The following is a 21873-nucleotide window of genomic DNA, read 5'->3' on the forward strand; positions in this document are numbered from 1 at the left end:
GTTAAATACGTGTGACGCACTTAGAACACTCCCCAGCACTTAGTGAGGTCTACAAGAGTTCTGTTGGTAGAATGGATTATCTAAAGTCCTCCAACCATTTTATCACAAGTGTATTTTACACACTGTCCCAGAGACTTGGCACGGTTTCGTAGGAACATGTTTTTGGTCCTGAAGGAAATTCCAGCGGCTCAAAGTGGGAGTGTTTCCATTTTCCACAATTACAGCGGCAAATTCCAATAACGTCCCCAGGGCAAGTGACATCAGCATAGAAACTCTCTGGGTTTTCTGCAACCTCAGTGATGTTACCACAACTTGTCACCTGATATTCAGAACAGCCCCTTTTATTAGGTCAGTTTTCATAATTAAAAGTGGCTTTTGACCCTGTGTCCCAAATGTCCTGGAATTCTTCAACACTGCCCGTCATCCAGGGTGTTTTAGGGGCGGCCAGAGCTTCTCCAGGCAGCCCTCCCATTGTGGAAGGTCTGGAGGGAGGGCACGGGGGCTGTCTGTCTGTCCCGTGACGGGCTCTGGCCTGATCTTGAGGGCAAAGCCCCTCACACGCAGAGGGCGAGTCAGAGGAGGAGGTGCCTGGAAGCGCCCCCTTCCTGTGAGTGCCAGTGGACGGACGTGTGTCCTTCACATGGAGAAGCCCTTTGTCCTCGGGCGTGGTCCCAGCCCTGTCTGACTGCACGCGCTGAGGCCTGGGGCTGCTGTCTCTGCTGGACTGGACTGTTCGTGCTGCTTCCTTCAACTCTTTTGTAATGTTGTTAACTTGCTGGCAGGACTCTTATGTGTTCAGGGTCCTGATGTTCCCCAATGTAATGCGCCATGACCAGATGAGGCAGAGTATCGCCATGCTCCCAGGATTTTGAATTCTTTCATTTTTCGATTCTGAAGCACTTTCTCGTGCACCCATTAAAAGCTACCCCCATTAAAAGGTACCAAGCGAGCGCGTGCACTTCTTCAGGGAAAGACTGTAAGCTCCACTCTTCCTGTCCACTATGGTAGCCACTAGCCACATGTGGCTGTAATAGCTTAAAATTAAATGAAAATTTTAGCCCCTTCGTTGCATTGGCCACCAGCGTCTCAGTGGTCAAGGGTCAAACGTGGCTTGTGGCTACTCTGCTGAGCAGCTCAGCAAGGGGATGTTTCCCTCCCACAGGGCGTCCCCCTGGCCAGCTCACTAGGGACGTTTCCACCCCACAGAGGGTCCCACGGGCAGCCCTCCCCCAGGGGCTCTCTGAGGAGCCCACTCCCTTTGCAGACACCTGGACTCTCTGCTAACACCGGTCTCTTCTTCCAAGGCTGACGATGCCGAAGGGTTGCCTGCTGCTGGTAGGCTTTGTTGATAGTTAATTGTCTAAAAGTATAATTAGGGTTTGTTTGGCCACAGAGCAATGGTGAGCGTATTTTCACGGCTGCAGGTAATGGCACAGCTCAGCCTCAGAAATGTGCGCTGCCAAAGCCCCCACATCCGGCCGTGTTGATTTTGCCTCCTGCCCTTGCGTGTGTCTAACTTCTACTCTAACCTTCCCGTGAGGAGTGTTGCGTGTTCCCAAACTGTTCACAAACGCCCTCTGCCTTGTTCGGAGTCTAGACCCCACTACTGGCCTCTGAGTGGACACAGGATCCTATTCAATCATCTCCAGCTTCAAAGAACATCATTTCAAAGTCGGGCTCTTTGCAGTGGGTGACCGGGCTCTTCCTAAAAATGTCAGGACACTTCTCATGAGGATGAAAAACATTGTACAGTTTTGACTCTCTGCAGCTGTCCGGGTAAAGAGGGAAGGGAAGGAAGTCCTGGGTATTTACCCACCTCGTTGCCCTGTGACAACCCTCCACCCCGAAGAGGGCGAGCTTCGCAACCCAACCCCTTGGCTCAGTTTCTGCGTTAATAATGCCCAGTGTTACCGATGTTCTCTGCTGACAGCATGCTGGAGGAAGGCTTTTTTAAAAAAGGATTTTAATTAATTTATTTTTAGAGAGAGGGGAAGGGAGAGAGAAAGAGAGGGAGAGAAACATCCGTGTGTGGTTGCCTCTCATGCGCCCCCTACTGGGGACCTGGTCTGCAACCCAGGCCTGTGCCCTGACTGGGAATCCAGCCAGCGACCCGTTGGTGTGCAGGGTGGCGCTCAATCCACTGAGCCACACCAGCCAGTGCACCGTGTAGGAGGAATTCTCGATCAAAGACAAAATCAGGGAGACCCCCTTCTCCTTATCAAACCATAAATCAATCTATTGGTTCTGCTTTATAAGCAGAGGGTGAAATGTTCAGGAGCCCAAGATAACAGTCAAAAAAATTTTTTTAAACACTGTAAAAGGGAAGCTTTGTTGTTGTGATGCCAGNTCTAGACCCCACTACTGGCCTCTGAGTGGACACAGGATCCTATTCAATCATCTCCAGCTTCAAAGAACATCATTTCAAAGTCGGGCTCTTTGCAGTGGGTGACCGGGCTCTTCCTAAAAATGTCGGGACACTTCTCATGAGGATGAAAAACATTGTACAGTTTTGACTCTCTGCAGCTGTCCGGGTAAAGAGGGAAGGGAAGGAAGTCCTGGGTATTTACCCACCTCGTTGCCCTGTGACAACCCTCCACCCCGAAGAGGGCGAGCTTCGCAACCCAACCCCTTGGCTCAGTTTCTGCGTTAATAATGCCCAGTGTTACCGCGGTTCTCTGCTGACAGCATGCTGGAGGAAGGCTTTTTTAAAAAAGGATTTTAATTACTTTATTTTTAGAGAGAGGGGAAGGGAGAGAGAAAGAGAGGGAGAGAAACATCAGCGTGTGGTTGCCTCTCATGCGCCCCCTACTGGGGACCTGGCCTGCAACCCAGGCCTGTGCCCTGACTGGGAATCCAGCCAGCGACCCGTTGGTGTGCAGGGTGGCGCTCAATCCACTGAGCCACACCAGCCAGTGCACCGTGTAGGAGGAATTCTCGATCAAAGACAAAATCAGGGAGACCCCCTTCTCCTTATCAAACCATAAATCAATCTATTGGTTCTGCTTTATAAGCAGAGGGTGAAATGTTCAGGAGCCCAAGATAACAGTCAAAAAAATTTTTTTAAACACTGTAAAAGGGAAGCTTTGTTGTTGTGATGCCAGTGGCAGTCGGGTGAGCAGCCTGTCTGACTCTGGGCTGATGCTCTCTGAGGCCCAGGGCCCCCGGGAGCTGAGGCGGCTCTCACTAGGTGCACCAGCCTCTGAGGGCTGCCCAGGCCACAGTTGCAGGGTGGGGAGCAGGACATCTCCCCAGTTAGCCCAGCTGGCCAGGCACCCCTCTCATTGGGGCCCAGGCCACTCCCTCAGCTCAACCGGGGTCTCATCACAAAAGCCTTTTGCTCTTACTCACGGGCCTTGGCTTCTGGACCCATCAGGTGTGAGTATGACCCTCAGAAAAGCAGCCACACTCCACATGGAGTGAGTCCCAGCCCTGGGCTCCATTATTTCTTCTTGGGTGGACACGGCCCCCTCAGCCCCCAGTCTTGGCTCTCTCCCTTGCTCACAGAGGTGGTAGCTCCTAGGGTGAGACTTGGAAGCCAAGTCAGAGGCTCCTTGTCCCCACGACACAGAGAGCAGGCCAGCAGGAGAGCTGCTTCCCAGTCTTCCCTCCCTTCCCACCCTTGCCCTTCCCTCCCCTTCCCTCCCACCCCACCCTCCATCTCTTACTCTTCCCACCCACCTCCTTCCCAGCCCTCACTGAGGGGTGTCATGTTTGTCAGGCTGCCTGAAGGAGCTGGCAGCCCCCAGGGCAGGTGCACAAAACAAGAAAACAATTGGTGAGTGCAGGAAGGGAGAAAACCCACCAAAATCAGGGTTGCCTTTGTCTACAGGTCATGGTGGTTCCCAGCTAGGGGACAGTCTGCTCAGCTCCGAGGCTGAACGTTCTCTGGAGCTGAGGACAGTCCTGTTTGCCTCCTTTTTGAGTCAACTTCCCTCCCAAGAACCCACACTGAGAGAGCCCTGGAGGGGTGTGCATGGTGCGTGCACCTGCGCTGCCTGGGCTCATGTTGCACACACATGTGCACACAACAGAAGGGGTGCCCCTGCTCCTCAGGGGCTTCTCTCTGGTAACAGAGTCCTGTGCACACACAGGGAGACAGGTTCACACACACCTGTGCACACGCAGACACACACTAGATTCTAAGGGAGAGCAGGGGGTGGGGTGCTTCGCGGCCCGCTGGCCCCCAGCTCACAGAGGCTCTGCTCCAGCAGCCAGGCCCTCACACAGGGCTCCTGGAGCTGCTGCTGCATCTTCAACAGAGGTTGCGGCACTTGAATGCCAGGTGCCTCAGCTCTTCCTACAGCATGGCCGTCCCCGGGCCCTCTCTTGGCCCTCTCTTGGCCCAGGCTCTCACTGTGGTGGAGTCCTTGGCACTGTTGCCACAGGAGTCACAATAGTGATGAGGAGAGGAGGCGTGACTTGGATAGACTGGCTGTGGTTCTCCAGGTGGCACTTGACCTCCAGCAGCTCCTGGTATTGCTCCTACTCTTCGTAGGTGAGGCCAGGATGTTCCTCACCCTCAGCCCAGCCCCCTCAGACAGCAGGGAGTCCACGCTCAAGTGGAAGCCCCCACTGCCCAGGGCGTCCCCTTGCAGGCCAAAGTCTTGCAGGGTCCCAGGCAAGTTTGTGGTGCTCGTCACTTGTCTCCCAGCAGGTCGGGCTCAGAGCTCTCCTCATTGAGGGAACTCTCATTCTCCTCCCCACCCCACTGTCCAGCTCCTGACTGTTGCTCAAACCTGGGCCCCCCTGGGGGACCCCTTGCTCCTCTTCATTTCTGAGCTGCTGGGACGGGCTGATTTCAAATTCGGAGCACGCAGGTCCCCCTCACTCTCTGTCCAGTCATCCAGGAAGTCATCTGGTCACTGTCCTTCCATCGCTTTGCCAGCGGGCTCTCAGGCCAGGCCACCAGCAGGGAGAGGTTGGTGTTCTCCCCCCGGCTCTGTAAGGCCATGGCCTCCTCCTGGTTCTGGGCGTCCACACTGTGCACCTGGATGATTCAGTCTCCCTCTCCGATCTCGCCTTTGGCTGCAGTGCCGCCAGGACTCACCTCCCAGTGCCGATGCCCAGGCCCTCTCCACCGGCTGTGTGGCAGCAAACCATCAGGCCCAGCCCATCCTGGTGGCTGGCTTTGCACAGCCCCCTCCTCATACTCCTGCTGGTCCTCAGGGTCCACCTCCTGCTGGCCACTCTCACTGAACTCCACTGGGTCCTAATACTCACAGCTGAAGGGGGAGCTCAGAGAGGAGGGAGGCTCCAGGGTGACTGTGGGTGTGGTGGGCGGACTTGGCTTGAAGGTGATGTCAGGCTGAGTGCCACTGTCCACCAGCTGCAGGCTGTGACAGGAGCCGTCCCCCCAGAGGTGGGGGCAGCACCTCAGCACCTGGATCTCCCGGGACTCCTTGGAGGAGCGCAGGATCCCCACTGTGTGCTCCTGAGACAGCTTGGAGAGCTCCTTCCCGCTCCCCTGGGGCATAGCTCTGGGCTGCTCCTTGGGTTTCTGGACCAGGGACCCACACAGCCCCTCCCGCGGTGCTGGCCTGCGAGGGAAGTGGGGAAAACATGGAATGCCTTTCACTGGCCCCTGTGCAGGACCTTAAACACGGTTTTTAAACTAAGTCCCTTTTGATTATTATTCAAGATAATATTACATTAACTATTGGGCATTACAAACTCTGGTTCCCCAGCCCTCGGCTGACAGGTTTGTTTGCTTCTTTCTTCTCACAACCCCGAACTCCGAAGCCTCTCTCATCTCAGTGCCCACAGTGCGGGCTCCTTCACAGTCAGGGTCTGGGGACGGGAAATTCTTCGGGCACAGAGTGACCACCTCGCTCTTTACACCAACGTGATTGGCAGTGAACATGTCGAATTACTCCTTCTCTTTCTCATTTGGGGCACTGGTTCTCAACTAGAAACATCACAGAATAGAAAGCAGGTTTAGTTTCTCATGGCAGGGAGCAAGAAACAGAAATTTCACACAATAGAATACTTTCATCGGCATTCTCAGTTTGTAACTTCAGCTTTTCAAAAACTGCTTAATGCTAATAGGAGTCATAAAACATTTGCAATAATAATTTCACGTAATAATAACAAAGTATGTGAATAACAAAGACAGAGCCTCTGTCTTCTACAAAAACCAATGTTTCCAGAAAACTAGGATTTAAGAGTGTGTTCTGTATCAGTGTGTGACTTGCTTTGATAAAAATGGATACTCACATTATCTTGAAAATTATCAACAAAATGGGTGGTTTGCCCACGTGCCGACAAGCATGAACCTGGCAGGTCCGACTGCCAAACTGAGAGAGGCCTGCTTACAAGGTCGGCCCCTGGCTGGCAGCCAGGAACTTGGACCTGGAGAGGGTTCCCACCTTTCTCAGGACTGGTGAGAATGTCCCTAAACTGTACAAACCTTATGGTTTATGGTGACCCCTTCTGGGAGTCTGGGATTCTGGTCTGTGCCCAGCAGAGGGCGCCCACGTGACCAGCCCCCAAGACCCTCTGAGAGCTGAGTCTTTGCTGAGCTTTCTGGGGGCAGTGCTTCTTGTGTGGGCGCAACTCACTGCTGGGGGAGTTGAGTGTGTCCTGTGTTTCCGATGAGAGAGAAAGAGAGAGAGAGAGAGAGACCCTTGGGAGCTCACGACGGTTCTCCAGGCTTCACCCCACATGCCTTTTCCCTTGGCTGACTTCCCCCTGTAACCTTTTGCTCTAATCAATCAGAGCCCTGACTGAGTACAACTGTGTGATGGGACCTGTGAGTCCCAGTGAAGCATCTGACCTGGGTGACCTTGGAGACCCCAACATAGCCCCTTATGAGAACTGGTACCTCATAATATTTAAAATCACCAAAACTAACTTATAGCCATAATGCATAAATTTATCTCATTAGAGAAATTTCCCATAAGCCTGTTCAAGAAAGTCAGCAAAGAAAGAAATCGTGGAGTTTGGTCAAGGCCCTGCTGCTGTGAGTGACAGGTGACAGTGACCTGTGGGCACTGCAGGGACTAGAAGCCCTCTGACCCCTGCTGTGTGGAGTTTGGACAGAGGCAGCCATGCCATGAAAGGGCTAAAGGAAATAGGACATCTGTCTCAGTCTCGAACATCAATTAAAATGATTTACAAGAATCCTAATGAACTGTGTTCTAAACCAGCCTGTGTGGAAAGACTGAGATGCTCATGACTTTGACCCTGTGGAAACTGGAGACGGACTACCCTGTGATGGACCCACAAGGGAGGGAGCTCTGGGCGGTCCAACGGACAGGGAGTTGTGGGGTGAGGCCGCCACCTTAGCCGGTGTGAACAGCAACACAAAGAGTGTGACCTGTGATGCTCTCGTGCCTGTCAGGTGTCATCCTGATCACTGATAATTGTTACACTTGGAACAATCTCAGCACATTCTCAGTGATTGACATGCTTCTCTGTCCTGCATGAATTTCAGTGGCAAATTCAGGGTCCATGCGGGGGCATCTGGGGTTGCAGGACTGACGGTTCCCCTCCTCACAGTAAGGGTGCAACTTGAACTTGGGCATCCACAATGAAAGAAAGCAAACTTTAGGAGGTCTTCTACCAGTTGCCCTCCTATGCAATAAGAGAATTGATCACCATCAAGTTTCTTTTTCCAGGCCTGGCTAAAATAACAATGACGTCCCCAGGCTCTTCACTGGTCACCAAACCCTTCAAGCATAAACATGGCCACGTGACCACATCCCTCCTGCCGGGAAGAGAGGAGGACCCTGATGTCCGAGTCAGATGGTCTTGTTCCTCAGGAAAGGGCATCTGTAGACTGGAGAGCTTGAGGAAAAGGAAGTGCAGTGAATTAAAACGCAGAGACGCAGAAAGGGGCGTTGGGGGCACAATTCTGCCGTAATGTCCAAGTTGGAGGCGGGAGGTTGCCGGGCAGCAGAAGGATCAGGAATGCTGGTTCCCAGGCTGCGGTGATGTCTGTGGTCAGGTCAGCAGCCTGTGAAGAAGAAGAATCGAAGACAACCCAAGCTCAGAGGCTCCGTTTCCTCTCCCTCCCGATCCCAGGAGAGAACAAATTAGAGAGAGAGGCTGAGTGTTGGTCTGAGGAACGATGGGAGAGAGTTTCTGGCGTTTCCTGGAGCAGTGGGGCAAAGCTCATCGCTTGCACCGACCCGAAGAGGGAACCGGACGATAGGCTCAACCTGAGTAAGAGGGTCAGCCTCGGAGAGTGTCTCCTGCTCCCCAGGGCCCCCCGTGGTGCATCCTGAGCACGGAGCACTCGTTCGTGCTCCCAGTGCATGCTGCAGTGCAACACATCGCACCCCGGAGGAGGAAGGGAGCAGAAACCACCTGTTGGCTGAGGTCCTTCCTGAAATGAAAGTGAAAGAGAAGTTGGATTTAGTAATTGAGGGAGTAAGGAGCAGCAGCCTCTTGGAAAGTTATACAAACCTTTGCATCCCACGTCCACACCACTGGGAATGAAAGCAGAGCCCAAGCTGTAGACTTACGCTGACCCCAGGCTTAAAAGAACACCCTGCAGCGTGGGGTCCCTGCTCGGGTCTCGGGGACGCCGCTGGGCCGGGGTCTCCGTCTAGGCATCTTCTTCCCTCCACAGCTGTCATCGCCTGGTCAGAATCTCATCGCTGCGGCCTCATTTGCTCTGTCATTTTGCTTTTCTGTCTCAACTTCATCACTGAGTGAGTGGAAATGCGATAGTCACCCCTTTCCGGAAGTTTCTTACCTTGCTGGCCTCTGACATGGAGAATGAAGCTCTCGACGAGGGCAAGGATCCCGCAGCACGGAGCCCCCAACTCTCGTCAGCATCTTGCTCCCGGCAGAATCTGACAGAGCCTCTGGAAGGACAGACCCAGGGTCAGTCTCACCCCACCTGCTACAGTCCCTGGCCCTGCCCGAAGCCTGGAGCCTGGCCTAGTCCACTGTGGAGACAAAGGGGAGGGCAGTGCCAGGCGTGGAACCACGGTGGGGGAGGAGCAGACGTGGAACGCACCCAGTGTTCTGGGTCTCAGACTGATGACACCCACAAGAGGCAAATGCTGGTTTTAGGTCAAGGCAGTAAGTCCCAGCATAAGGGAGTGGAGGGAGATGGAAGGGAGGGGCCAGGTCCCAGTGTGAGGGCCAGTCATGAAGGTGATCGCTTTTCTGGGGTTTTCTGACTAGGAGAGATTCTTTAGGAGTCCCCTAGGACAGGGATAGGTGCACCCTAGAATCACCAGAACCCTGCTGCTCCCAGCCTAGACCATGGTTAGGGGGTTGGTGAGGACACACGGGATGGTGTGGCCCCCAAGGGTAGTGAGTGGATTCTGAGCCTGGAGCCCAGACGGTTATCGAGAGATAAGTCACCCCACTCCCTGGTGACAGGTCTGTCCAAGCTGGCGTGCTCCACTCGGCAGGTGTAGACGTCTCCCTGCTGGGGGTCATGTCCAGCATCACCAGGGTCCGGAAGGTCCAGTCTCCATTATAGATACTGTTAGTGGACACAACCGCAGCTGTTTCCTTAGCCCTTTCCAGGGGCCGGCACACTTGAATGTCTCCTGGGTAGAAATCTGGCACCTGGCAGACAAGCAGGTTGGGGAGCTGCAGGGATCCCTTCTTAGAGGGGGACACATTCACTCGAGGTGGGACTAGAGGTGAGAGAAAGAGCCCTGGCTGGTGTGGCTCAGGGGATTGAGTGCTGGCCTGTGAACCAAAGGGCCTCTTTGGTACGGGCTCAGTACGGGCTCAGGTGACAAGGACTGTGATCTCGTCCAGGCGTTTATTCATGACGGGAGTGAGGACAAGGACGAGAGCATCCTGTCGCACTGCGTTCAGGCCTGGCTGCCACCCACCACTGGGGCCTCTGTCAGGTCCACTTCCCCCTGACCCTTCCCTTCCCAAACTCACACAATTTAAAGTGCGCACGCCCCTCCCCTCACTGTCCCCAAACATCCCTGAGGATGGCCAATACTGACCACATCCATGACCTGCCTACACTCCCCTCAAACGTCGGGGTGTCCTCATGCCGTTCCCGACTCTCTCCTGGACGTTCTCAACGAGGGTTGTCCCCCTCACGTCATCCCCTAACCCTCAACCGTAACTAGCAGCCCCGCGGGCACACTTCCACTCTGCCCTCCTTTCTGAGTCCCACAGGTGTCCGCCCACGCGGCCCCTGGACACCTCCAGACGGACATCTCACAGGACCCTCAAGGTCAGCCCGTGCAGACGAAACCCGCGCTCCCTCCCTCACACCTGTTTTCCTCCCAGGTCCTTGGTGAGTGGTGTCACCAACCACCCGTCCTCCAGCCCAGAGTTCAGTCACCCGGAATCCACTCTGTCCCTCACTCACCACCTCTGATCAGATAACGGAACTGTTATTTGGTCCCCCGCCCCTCCTGTCCCCTGTGAGAGTTAACTCGCTCCCAACCTGGCTTAATTGGGTGGCCACTCAACCCTCCTCCCTGCCTCAGTGTTGCCTCCTCCAGTTTCCCTCGGACTTAAAGCCACACGAGCCTCAGTGTGATGTCCCGTCTTCCAACATGATGAGCCAGGCTCTTTGCGATCTGCCCCTGCTCACCTGACCATTTCTGCTTCTGCCTCTCCCGCTTCCTTTCAGTCATTCTATGGTTTTACAAGGGTGAGCACCGAACCAACATAAAAAAAAAACAAAATATTGAGCCCTGGCTGGTGTAGCTCAGTGGATTGAGCGTAGGCCTGCGAACCAGAAGATCGTGGTTCGATTCCCGGTCAGGGCACATTCCTAGGTTGCAGGCCAGTTCCCAGAAGGGGACGCATGAGAGGTAACCATATATTGATATTTCTCTCCCTATGTCCTTCCCTTCCCTTCTAAAGATCAATAAATAAAATCTTAATTTTTTTTTTTATCTGGAGAGTGGGCCCTTGTAGGATAGGCTTTCCCCACTAGGCAAGTGTTCTAGGAACTCATGTGTATCATGTACCAGCTGGCGTTGTTGTGAGAGGCTGCATTTGGCTTGTAGTGAAATTTTTTTGAAGACTCAACACATTTGCCCATTTCATGACGGGTGATTTATGAGCACGCCTGCCCACACCACACTGAGTGTTCAGCAGTTCATGACTAAAAAGGATATGACCCCGTGCCCTACCCTCCCTATTCCCCCAACGGGAGTGGCTTTCTTTGTGTCCCTGGATGAAAAAAGTCCTCAAAGGAAAGTGTTTTGCTCATGTGGAAGAGGTGAAACAAAGAGCAGCAGACGCACAAAAAGGCATCAAAATCAATGGCTTTAAAAACTGTGTTGAGTGATGGGAAAAACATCTCGATCGGAGTATTGCATCAGACGGAGGGCAGTCAGAAGTAATGCAGTTTGAACGTGGAAGAATGAGTCCACAACTTTGTCCGAGTACATTCCAGTGTTTAGGGTCTGCTCTCATAGCTTTGTGATTCCTTTGCCTTTTTGTGCTGCTTATTTCACATTGCATCATATTTGCATATCATCCAAATAGAAATTTTAAAAAAGTGTAAAGTAAAAATATATTGTGGTCCTAATGCTCAGACTAAAAATGCCCAGGTCCATCTTGCCCTTCAACACCAGGCTGGGCATCACCTTCTCTGAGAGACGTTCAGAAGTTCTCTCTCCCCACCCACAGTCGCTCCTCACCTGCCTGCAGCGCTCGCTGTGCGGAGCTGCGCACCCTGCTTGCAGAGGGAACACCTGCTCTTTACCCTCCCCTGCATTTGTTCTGTTCCCAGGGTCCCTGGCTGAGTGAGCACCACCACCCCTCAGGCTCAGCAACCTGGAAATGCAGGCATTCACTGTAACTCTTTCCAGGTTCCCCGCTCTCACTAGGGCCTGGAGCTGAGGTGCCCTGGCGCCTCCTATGAGGTGACCTCTTAGAAAGCCCTCACAGTGAAGTCAGGGAGGATTGGCACAGAGTGGGGAGCTCAGCGTTTGTGGGTTCAGGGGACCTAACGCACAACAAAGGAGCCCCTCTGCAGACTGGGAGGGAGGAAGTTAGTTAGCAGATGGGGTTGGAGAAACTGGCTTAGACGAGGAGGGAAAATGCACCTAGATCTGCACTTAACCTAAACACTTGGACCCTGGAAGGATCAGAGATGAAAACACAAATCTTAAGTTATAAGACAAATGTAAGAATGTATAACAGAATATAATTATGAACATGGGTGGGAGGAATCATTTCTTAAGACAATGTAAAAGCGCAAAGCAAAAATATAATAAAATGGATTACACTAAAATTTAATACTTCTCTTAAGCAAAAAGCATCACTGATAAGTGAATAGACAGAGAATGGAAGTAGACCCACTGTATCTAAAGTGGAGGTGGGACTAACTCTAAAACGCACAAGCAGCTCTTTAATGAACAAACAAAATAAAGAACCGGAATAGGAAAGTGGATAAAGATAGGAATGGGAACGAATGGGGGAGTAAACGTGCGAGGCTGACTTCCATTCCCTGGTGGAGAGACAACTGCACGTTCAGGAAGCAGAGAGACCGAGACCTGCGAGACTTCGGGGAGTTAGAGGGTTCGCTGGGGGCGGGGAACCTCGGACCTCGCTGGGGGCGTGCAGACCACCGCCAGGGTCAGGAGGCAAGCAGGGGACACTTGGTCCAGTGGAGGAGCTGGACGCGTGTGGCCCAACCCCTGCACACCTGGTTCCACAGCAAAAGTGCACACGCGGGTCCGGAGAGGGGCAGGTCGGGGCTGCGGCCGGCTGTGGCCTTACTTTTAAACTGAGGGGTTGGCGGTGACCAAGGGACTCTGTCACCGCGCCTGCAGTGGGCATGTGGTGGGAGGTGAGGCAGCCCTTGGGCGGAACCGGGTGACTGTGCTCCTCACCGCGGGGTCAGACCTGAAACACGCTCCACTGAGTGGGACGGAAACTGTGCACTTCATAACCTTACGTAGTCACATTCAAAATGCAGGGAAATGAAAAATTCGTGTTCTGAAAGAATGCAAACAAACAAAACCTCCGCGGGAAACCATTAGAATGGGGGTGGGTGGTCTCTGTCTGGGCGCCTTTAAATCGTTTCACACTGGGGACATTGGGGAGGCGGAAATAATGCGGTTTTTAGGTCTGTCTTATTCTCTACACATGCACATATCAAAGCAAATTATTATCTTATTTTCATTTTTATACAACACCTAACCTAAGCCTTAGTCTTATGAATCAAAGAGTGCCCAGAGAATTGATTTCATTTTTTAGAAATGTTTCCAGCTTCCCGAGGTCTATTTGACAATCAGAAACTGCAGGTATTCATTGTGTGCGACCAGGTAGCCTGACACCGGGCCCGTTGTGAAATGTTGTGCGACAGTCTCTCAGCACAACCAAGACCGTCGCAGCATCCCTCCCCTCACACAGCTGTTTCCCCCTTGTCTCTTCCCCTGTGTGTTGAGAGCTCAGCCCAGTCCTGTCGGTACGGCCACGCCGCTCTGTGCGGTGCTGCGGGACGCACTCACCTGCCAGACTGTGACCTAAATTTCCTCCTCCTTGGCCGGCCCCTCCCGGCCCCTCCCAGCCCCTCCCGCCGGCCTCGGGCGGTCCCCGCCCCGCTCTCTGTTTCTGTCCCTTCCACTGGGTTGGAGTCCACGCAGTGTTAGTCCTTCTGCATCTGGCTTGTTTCACTGAGCGTGATGTCCTCCTCCGTCGTCCACGCTCTCGCAAACGGCGGGATTCCCGTCTTTTAAAAGGCCGAACAATATTTCACCGTGTATACGTGCATTTTCTTGCCCATCCAGCAGTCTATGGACATTCAGGTTGTGTTTATAGGCTGGCTGTTGTGAATAAAGTTGAAATGAGCAGGGAAGTGCAGACATTTCTTCAAGACCCAGATTGCCTTTCCTTCGATGTAGGATACGCTCTGGAGCGGGGTTACTGGATTGTAGGGCAGCTCAGCTGTTCCTTTGTGAGAATCTCCCCACTGGTTTCCACAGGGGCCCTGCCAATCTGCATTCCCTCCCACAGCGAACGAGGGTTCCCTCTTCTCTGCATCCTCGCCAACACTTGCTGTCCTCCACCTTTTGGTGACAGCCATTCAGCAGGTGTGTGGTGCCGCTATCTCACTGTGGTTTTGAGTTGCATTTCCATGGTAACCAGAAAGGTGAACACCTTTGCATAGACCTGTTGGCCTTTTGTATTTCTTCTTTGGAGAATGTCTATTTAGGTCCTTTGCTGATATTTATTAGTTTTTTGTTGTTTTAGAGTTGTATGAACTCCTTCTATATTTTGGGTATCAATCTCCTATCAAATATATGACTTGCAAACATATTTTCTCCCGTTTCCCTAGCCTTCCTGTTTACTACGTTGACTGTTATTTTCTTCTGTGCAGAAGCTTTCTAGATCGATCCGATTCCATTTGTCTACTTTTGCTTCTGTTGCATGTGTTTTGTGTCGTATCCAGAAAGTCACAGCCAGATCAGTGTCAAAGGGCTTTTTCTCTGGGATTTCTTGTATGAGTTTTATGGTTTCATCTCATTCCTCTCACTAACTGGAACCCACAGATCTCTCCCACGTGCACCCGCCACGCTGCTCACTATTCTCCCCAAAGAATCCTCACACCGTTATTTCAGTGAACTCACATCGCCAGCCACCACCGCCCCGGCTCCCAGAGGAGCGTCTCCTGGGCCCGCCCTCACCACCTGTCCTCTCACCTCCTGTTGGGCATCGTCCCATCTCACCAGCTGCTCCCACAGGCCGACCTGCCCTCTGAGACTCCAGCGCCTCCATTTCTCTCTCACCGGCTGCACAGGCTGCACAGCTGAGCTGCCCTGGTCCGATTCTGGGCCCACCTGAGTGATGAACGTCAGGAAACCTTCCCCTTCCCTCTACCTGAGACAAGGGTACAGTGGGATGAAGTTTGGTCAGATGGATTGGGAAGTTTCAAAGGCTATTAATCCTGGAAACCGGGGAAGAAGCCTGAGAGAACCTGATTCTCAGGAAGAAGTGGGGCTGGCTTTACAGGTGGAGATGGAGAGGCTGGGAATTTTAACATAAGTAACTTCACCCTTCTGCTCCCTGTTCTATCAGGCGTGGGCTTGGTGGAACACTGGGACCAAGAGAGGCCACTTCCTGTTTCTCACTTCCTCTCTGGCCCTGCCCAGATACCCTCTGATCGGTTCCTGACTGGTGACTGTGAGCTGCAGTGGGTATTCTGTGCGCCTCAACCGCAGCTCGTCCTCACTGCCCCCTCTGCTCCTCGGGATGGTTGTGGCGTGGCCCCCGCTCGGCTCTGAGGAAGGGCCTCTGCCTGGAGCCCTGGCTGTGCAGCACCGTTCCAGGGGCCTGGACACAGCTGAGGGACCCTGGCTTCCCCTTTCAGATATCTGACGCTGAAATGCCATCGTGACCCCTCCCTGAGAACCTTGTCCCTCCCAAATCCGTCCAGACCACCAGGGACTCTTGTGTCCAACAGACACAATCTCCTTCTCTCTCTGGTGGGAACCGTGGCCCTGGACGATGTCGGACCCCAAGGCCTCGCTGTGGGCGGGGCCCACGTGTGAAAGCCCCAGGGGCCATTCCCCGGAGCCGGGCCCCCAAGAGCAGCAGCTCTGCTCTTACCTGGGGGGTCTCTGCCCTGAGCCACAGGGGAGCCCCACGTCACCAAGGGCACCATCTGGGTGCCATCCAGGGGCTCCCAGGGACCTGCAGGACCAGCATCCTGGAGCCTGGGAAAGGCCGGGGCTGTGAGAATCTCAGTCAGAGCAGCTCTCACTCCATGCGCTTCCCTCCTGAAACATCAGAGACACAGAAGCCAGCACTGGAGCAAAGGGCAGGGGGAGGGGCAGGCAAGCAGAGTGGAATTCAATGGAGACTTATCTCGGTTGGGAAACTATGGGATCCCAGCTCTGCTCGGTCCAGAACCCCATTCCTCTGAGAATTTAGGAAGAGATGAAAGGGCAGCCAAGCCCTAGAGGAGGCAAGAGAGGAGGAGTCTGACAAGTCATCTCCACACCACAGACTCCTGTGTGCAGGGACCCCTGGGCAGGTGGGGACAGTGACAGGCAAAACACCTCTGCTGCTGACAGGGAGGGGACACCCAGAGGAGAATGAGACCAGGGCTCCTAACAAGGACAAACAAACTCATGCTGCTCTACAAAAACAAAGAAGCAACAAATAAAGACTCAGAATATGGAACTTAGGGTCTGACCCAGGCCTGAGCCTCGGCTGACCTGGCCACACATGGCCTTTGCTGCCCACTGTCCTGGAGATGGGCTTCACTGGGACAGTTTACAAGGTCTGGGTGATGTTGGCTTCCTGTGGTCACAGGTCCTGCAGGGGCAAGGTTCTACTGAAGGGACAAGGACAAAGGGGCAGAGGGCAACGCAGTCAGGGAGGGACCACATCAAGCCCACGATGCACTAGGCACCGACTGGGCACAGCCTGACCATGCTCGGTCCTCACAGCCTCTTCTGTCCCCACAACAGACTCAGCACAGCAAGCACAGAGGTTCTGGAAACTTCTTGATGAGTCCATTTATTTCCTTCAAAATTTAGGATCTTCAGCTTTTTAATGAACACATCAACCACTCACAGCAAGAATTGAGAAAACAAATTTACACCCAGAGCTTCATTTCAATGAGGGAGCGAGAAGCTGCAGCTCAGGCACCAGGAAGCACAGACAGGGCTGGGGGGCGGGGCTGGGCTCTCTGCTGGAGCAGGGACATGTGGGGAGGGGGCTGGTGGGCGGGGTGGGCCCGCCTCCCCCCTCTTCAGTGATGCTGATGGGAACACAAACATTCAGGTGCCAGTTGCAGAAGCAGAAGTGAGATGTCCCTGAAGTGACAAACAGGGGCTGGCGGGTGTGTGTGTGTGAGGAACCTTCCATCACTCATTCCCCAACAGGGCAGCTGTCTCACGCTGCAGAAGAAAATAATCATGAACATATGTCCATCAGTCGCTGTAGAGGTGACACTGTCCAACAGCCCACCTCGTGCTCAATAGTCCCACAGAGTCCCCATTACCCAATCCTGTCCCCTCCACCCAACCCTTCCAGTGTCAGGGCCTCACCTTTACAAGCCCTGAGAGACACATCAGAGCCCTGGTCACTGTCACTGCCTGGGTGGCACAAAACAGGATGTGGTCAGAGACCCCAGGACAGGAGACCAAAGGAGGAACTATGGGGGGAGAGGGAGGTCCCCCATGGCCTCCCGTCTAAGCTGACACGGGGTCTCAGGGGTCCCCCCTCCATACTCACTGGCAGCCTGAGCGTAGCTCCCTGCTTTTCCACCTGCGGGAAGAAAACATCCTGTGAGACACCAGGGAGGAGGCAGGGCCATGAGGTCCCAAGGGAAGCCCTGGTGCAGGTCCCCAGGGAAGTTTCCAGAACTCTGACTACAGAGTCAGGGCAGGATCCAGAAACCTGAGGGAAGTTTATGTGCAGGAATTGGACCAACAGCCCTCCTGCAGGTCCGTCCTCAGCAGGGACTCTCCCCTTGGACCTGTGACTGTTGGGAGCCAGGTCCCCAACACCAGAATCATCAGGGTGACAAATCTGTCCTTTATCTCACAGAAGCCTTCCTAAACAGTCACTGTAGCAAGTAGGGCCCCAGACTGGCAAGCACATGAGTGAAGACAATGCTTCACTTTAATGAAGGGGGTCTCCTGGGCTTGAGACCCCCAGTTGGGGCAAGAAACCAGACCCCAACCGCCCCTACCTGAGCGTCTCCTCCCCCACATCACAGCTCCAAGCAGGACCAAGCCACCAAGGACCCCCAAGATGACCATGATGGTGTTGGTCTGAGGAGGCGGCTCTGCAAAGGGACAGGAAGGTGAGGGCCCTGCCCCTGGGTCCTGCCCTGCCCCCAGTGAAGTCCACGGAGGCCCCCCTCACCCCATCGCAGCGTCAGGGGCTCCCTTAGCCCCTGGTGCCGCACGTGGCACGTGTATCTCTGCTCCTCCCCAGGCAGCACCACCACCGCTGCCCACGTCTGGAAGGTCCCGTCGCCCCCGGGCCTGGTCTCCACCAGCTCGGTGTCCTGAGTGTGCTCCTGCCCGTCCCGCTGCCAGGTCAGGTCGATGTCCGCAGGGTAGAAGCCCCGCGCCCAGCACCTCAGGGTGGCCTCCTGCTCAGACGTGGGGTGGCGGGTCACTCGCGCGTCTGGGGGGTCTGAGGACAAGGGTCGGAAAGTCGGGAACTTCGCAGGGGCCGCAGGGCAGTCCAGCAGCGCTCCTGTGGCCAACCCGAGACTGGACAGGACGGGGCGGGGGTAAAGCCCAGACCCAGTCTTGACAGAGGCAGCTGGGGGGATCCCCTGGTCTGTAGAAAGTTCTAGAACCAGAGGGACTCAGCCCACGTGCAGTCCGGTCTGAGGGAGAAAAGCGTTTCTGGTCCAGACTTGGGGAGGGGGGGAGGGGCGGGCACGTGGCTGCGGAGAGCGGGGGTGGGACCGAGACTCGCGGGTGCGGGGCCCGATCGGGCCTGAGAGAGGAGGTTCCCATGGGCCGGGGCGCCGCCAGGGTCAGAGGGGGCCGCTGACCGGACATCTCGGGGTGTATCCCCTCCGTCCCCGGAGAGGCTGCCCCCCGGGCGTCCCTGAGAGAAGGCGGGGTCGCCCTCCGGTCCCGGGTCGGAAAGTCGGGGCGGACTTGGCCTCCCGACCCAGAGGTGGTTCTGACTCGGGTCCCCACGTCCCGTCTCCGCGTCGGAGCCCAGCCCGAGGGTGGGGGGCCCGCGAGCCCCGGTACCTGCGCGCTGCAGCGCCGCCTTCCCGAGCTCCAGGTACCGCAGGAGCCACTCCCTGCACCGGCCGCGCACGTAGGTCCCGAATCGTTCCGCCGCACCGCTCGCCTCCCAGTTGGTCTTCGTCATCCGAGCCGCCGTGTCGGCCGCGGTCCAGGAGCGCATGTCCTCGTTCAGCGCGATGTAGTCGGCGCCGTCGTAGGCGTACTGGCTGTACCCGCGGAGGACGGTCCCGTTGGGCCACAGGTCGCAGCCGGATATCCTCTGGATGGGGTGAGACCCTGACCCCGCCCCGAGGTCAGCCCCGCCCACAAACCCCGCCCCGAGGTCAGCCCCGCCCACCGACCCGCCCCCACCCGCGGGGATCCAACCGAAACCGAAACCCAACCCGGTGCGAGTCCCGCGGGCTCCTCTCGGGGTGAAGGTCGGACGCGGACACTCGGGGCGACCCCGCCCGTCCGGCCCCGCGCGCTCACCGTGGTCGCTCTGGTTGTAGTAGCCGCGCAGGCTCTTCAGGCCCACTCGGTAATTCTGTGCGGCTTCCTTGTAGTTCCGCGTGTTCCGGTCCCAATAGTGCGGATCCTCCTCCACCCACGGTCCCTCCATCCACGGCGCTCGCGGCTCCATCCTCGGGGTCGCGGCGTCGCTGTCGAACCGCGCGAACTCGGTGCCGTCCACGTACCCGACGGCGAAGAAGCGGGGCTCCCCGCCGCCGGGTGGGGACACGGCGGTGCGGAAATAGCTCAGGGAGTGCGTGCCTGCGAGCGGGGAGCGGTGAGACCGGGGACGCCCGGACCGGCGCGGGGACGGAAACGGGGACCGGAGCGGGGTCCGGGCGGTGGCGACGCGCCCTCCCCGGGGTCCCGCGGTCCCTCCCGACCCCGCGCTCACCCGCCCGGGCGCCGGTCAGCGCCAGCGCCCCCGAGAGCAGCAGCAGGAGGCTCGGGGACCGCATGACGCGCGGTCTCGGGGTTTGGGGAGAAAGTGCGTCCGGGCGGCTCCGGGGAGACTTATAACCGGGGAGCGGCGGCGGCGCTGATTGGTTTCTCTAGACAGCGGCCACCAAAGAGAGCGACACCGGGGGCCGCGTCACGAGTATCCAGGAAGGAGGCGGCGGGGCAGCTTGGGAGCCGCAGAAGTGAAACCCGGAGACCCCGAGTCCCCAGCGCGAAGCCTCCCCGCCCGGACTCCGCCCTCGGTCCGAGACCCAGAGCGCCTGGCCCGGCACCTGGGACTTTGCCCGGATCTCTCCTCCTGCTCCGAGAGCTCGTTGTCGCACCGCATCCCCGAGTCCGGGCCGGGAGTCTGTCCGGGGAAACCAGAGAGCGACCGCCAGGCCGGGCCCAGCCCCCTTCCTCCTCTCCGTCCCCGGAGCCCCTCTCCCGGGAACGGACTCAGCTTTTCTGGAGCTCGGGCCGCTCTGCTTTTAGGGTTTATGTGACCTGACTGCCCACCCAGAGAATGCGGGGGAATCTCCCTGTCCCATGGTCCTTAACCTCAATGACATCACCCAGGTCCCTTTGCCTGGTGAGGAAAGCTGTCACAGGTTCCAAGGACCAGGCTGGGCGTCTCTGGGGACCACTGTTCAGCCTTCCATACTCGATGGTGTTGACATCACCGAGGGTGAAGGAGGCAGCGCTCTGGGAGGGTGACCATGGGCCAGCAGCTAAAAGAAATGGGGGAGTGCCCTGGGGTGCACAGGGAATCCCTCTGATGAGGTAGTGGGGGCTCCAGTCTGATGGCTGATTGGGGGTGCTAGGGAGAGGGAGGGAAAGGGGTCAAAGCAGTGGAGGAGCAAGGACCCCGCCCCCTCCACACCCAGGGTACCAGGTCAGTGGGAGGGGGGACACCCATGGGAGGACTTCACAGGGGGTCGTTGTCTCAGGCTCCTGCGAGAGCTGTGAAGTGCAGGGACCTCATCCTGGGGGACCGCTGCCCAGGTTCTGGTCCTGGGATGAGCACTTTGGGGGGTGAGCAGCAGGCAGGTTCCAGGGGTTGGGGAGGAGGGGGTGTGGGAGGGGACAGAGTGGGGGCTGCAGAGCCTGTGGAGATGAGGTGCAGGATGTTTGGGGACCAGGGGTCATTGAGACAGACAGGGACAAGGACAGATGAGGTTGGTCCTGGTGGCTTCAGGGAGGATGGTGGTGAGTGAGGGGGTGGGGGGAGCAGGGGTTGGGCTCTCCCTGGGGCTCTGTGGGTGGGATGGAGAGGTTGGGATGGGGGTCTCAGTCCCAGTCCTAACCCCTGACTGTGGGGTGGAGGCACTGGGGGAGAGGTGGGTCTCGGAGGACGTGCATGAGTTTGCTCTGAAACCTGAGAGAGGGGACTGTGGTCACTCCAGGTCTCAGTGTGACAGCTACTGTTGGAGGTGTGACTTCTGGGGCATCAGGTGTGGCCCTGGCACCCAGGCCCCTCTCCTGTCCTGCTGAGGGGACAGGAGGCCCAGGGCAGCTGAGGTCCTCTTCCCGGTCACCCCGATGTGCATATCCACACCGGGGAGATGTAGACATTGAGATGCTGTTCCCAGTAAGAGATGATTTCACATCAAAACTGAGTTTAAGAAACGGAAGCAGGGAGCAGAGGAAAATGGCCCACTCTCCATTTCCCTGGTGTGGCTGTGGAGGGGAGGAGGGAGGGTGCTGGGAGGGGACGGGGGCATCGGGATGGTCCGAGGGCCCCTGGGCGCTCCTCCTCCCCAATGGGGGACATCTGCAGGGTAACGTGGAGAAGTTTATATTATTTGACAGTGTATAATATCAGGAAATGATAGCTATTTTCTTCAGTGTAACAATACTATTGTTTGAAGAGAAAGGTTATTTTTTCAGAGACCAATACTGAAATAGTCAGGGGAGAGGGTCACGATGCTGACAAGTGATTTTCAGATGTTTCAGCAAAAATTACAGAAATACATTCTGTAAGTAAGATAGGACATAACATCGAAATGGTCGAACCTAGGGTGACCGCCGTGTTGGTCTTTCAAACTTCAGGCGCCTTTTAGGTGAGTTTTCACAGTCCTTTGGAGAAAACACTAGAAATGATGATGCACGCTGACATGGGGTGTTCACATGTGATGTTGCATGGGAGTTAGGGTTTAAGTGTGAGTGTGTGTGCCAGTGTATGTGAGTGTGTGTGAGAACCTCAGTGTGTGTGAGTGTGTCCCTGTGGGTGTGGTATCTGTGTGTCGGTGTGTAGCAGGGTGTGTGCAGTCTGTGCCTTCACTCAGTCACTCACTCAAATGTTTTAAAATCA

The 21873-nt window shown here is 55.8% G+C and overlaps 1 protein-coding gene and 1 pseudogene across 1 annotated transcript; both read right to left on the reverse strand.

Annotated features, from left to right (window-relative positions):
• Positions 1–4139: 4139 nt before the first annotated feature.
• On the reverse strand, positions 4140–5860 carry LOC118997313 (PDZ domain-containing protein 4-like; annotated as a pseudogene).
• A 10533-nt stretch (positions 5861–16393) lies between these two features.
• On the reverse strand, positions 16394–19624 carry LOC118997319 (patr class I histocompatibility antigen, A-126 alpha chain-like). The gene is made up of 8 exons (XM_037060902.1): positions 19516–19624; positions 19101–19382; positions 18630–18905; positions 17776–18051; positions 17600–17695; positions 17140–17172; positions 16953–17000; positions 16394–16802 (listed from the first exon to the last, which is right to left on the reverse strand). Exons 1-8 carry the CDS (start codon positions 19577–19579, stop codon positions 16798–16800), a joined length of 1080 nt encoding a protein of 359 aa, XP_036916797.1. The 5' UTR covers positions 19580–19624; the 3' UTR covers positions 16394–16797.
• Positions 19625–21873: the final 2249 nt, after the last annotated feature.

This window comes from Sturnira hondurensis, unplaced genomic scaffold, assembly GCF_014824575.4.
Source record: "Sturnira hondurensis isolate 20B ecotype Veracruz unplaced genomic scaffold, ASM1482457v3 Scaffold0013060, whole genome shotgun sequence".
NCBI lineage: Eukaryota > Metazoa > Chordata > Mammalia > Chiroptera > Phyllostomidae > Sturnira > Sturnira hondurensis.

Bases quoted from the DNA above. Each gene is read 5' to 3' on its own strand.
- LOC118997319 (XM_037060902.1), bottom strand. From the start codon at position 19,579: ATGCGGTCCCCGAGCCTCCTGCTGCTGCTCTCGGGGGCGCTGGCGCTG. The intron at 18,906-19,100 runs GTGAGCGCGCGG...GGGCGGGGTCAG, and splicing joins CTACAACCAGAGCGACCACG to GGTCTCACCCCATCCAGAGG. The intron at 18,052-18,629 runs GTACCGGGGCTC...CCTTGTCCTCAG, and splicing joins GGCGGCGCTGCAGCGCGCAG to ACCCCCCAGACGCGCGAGTG.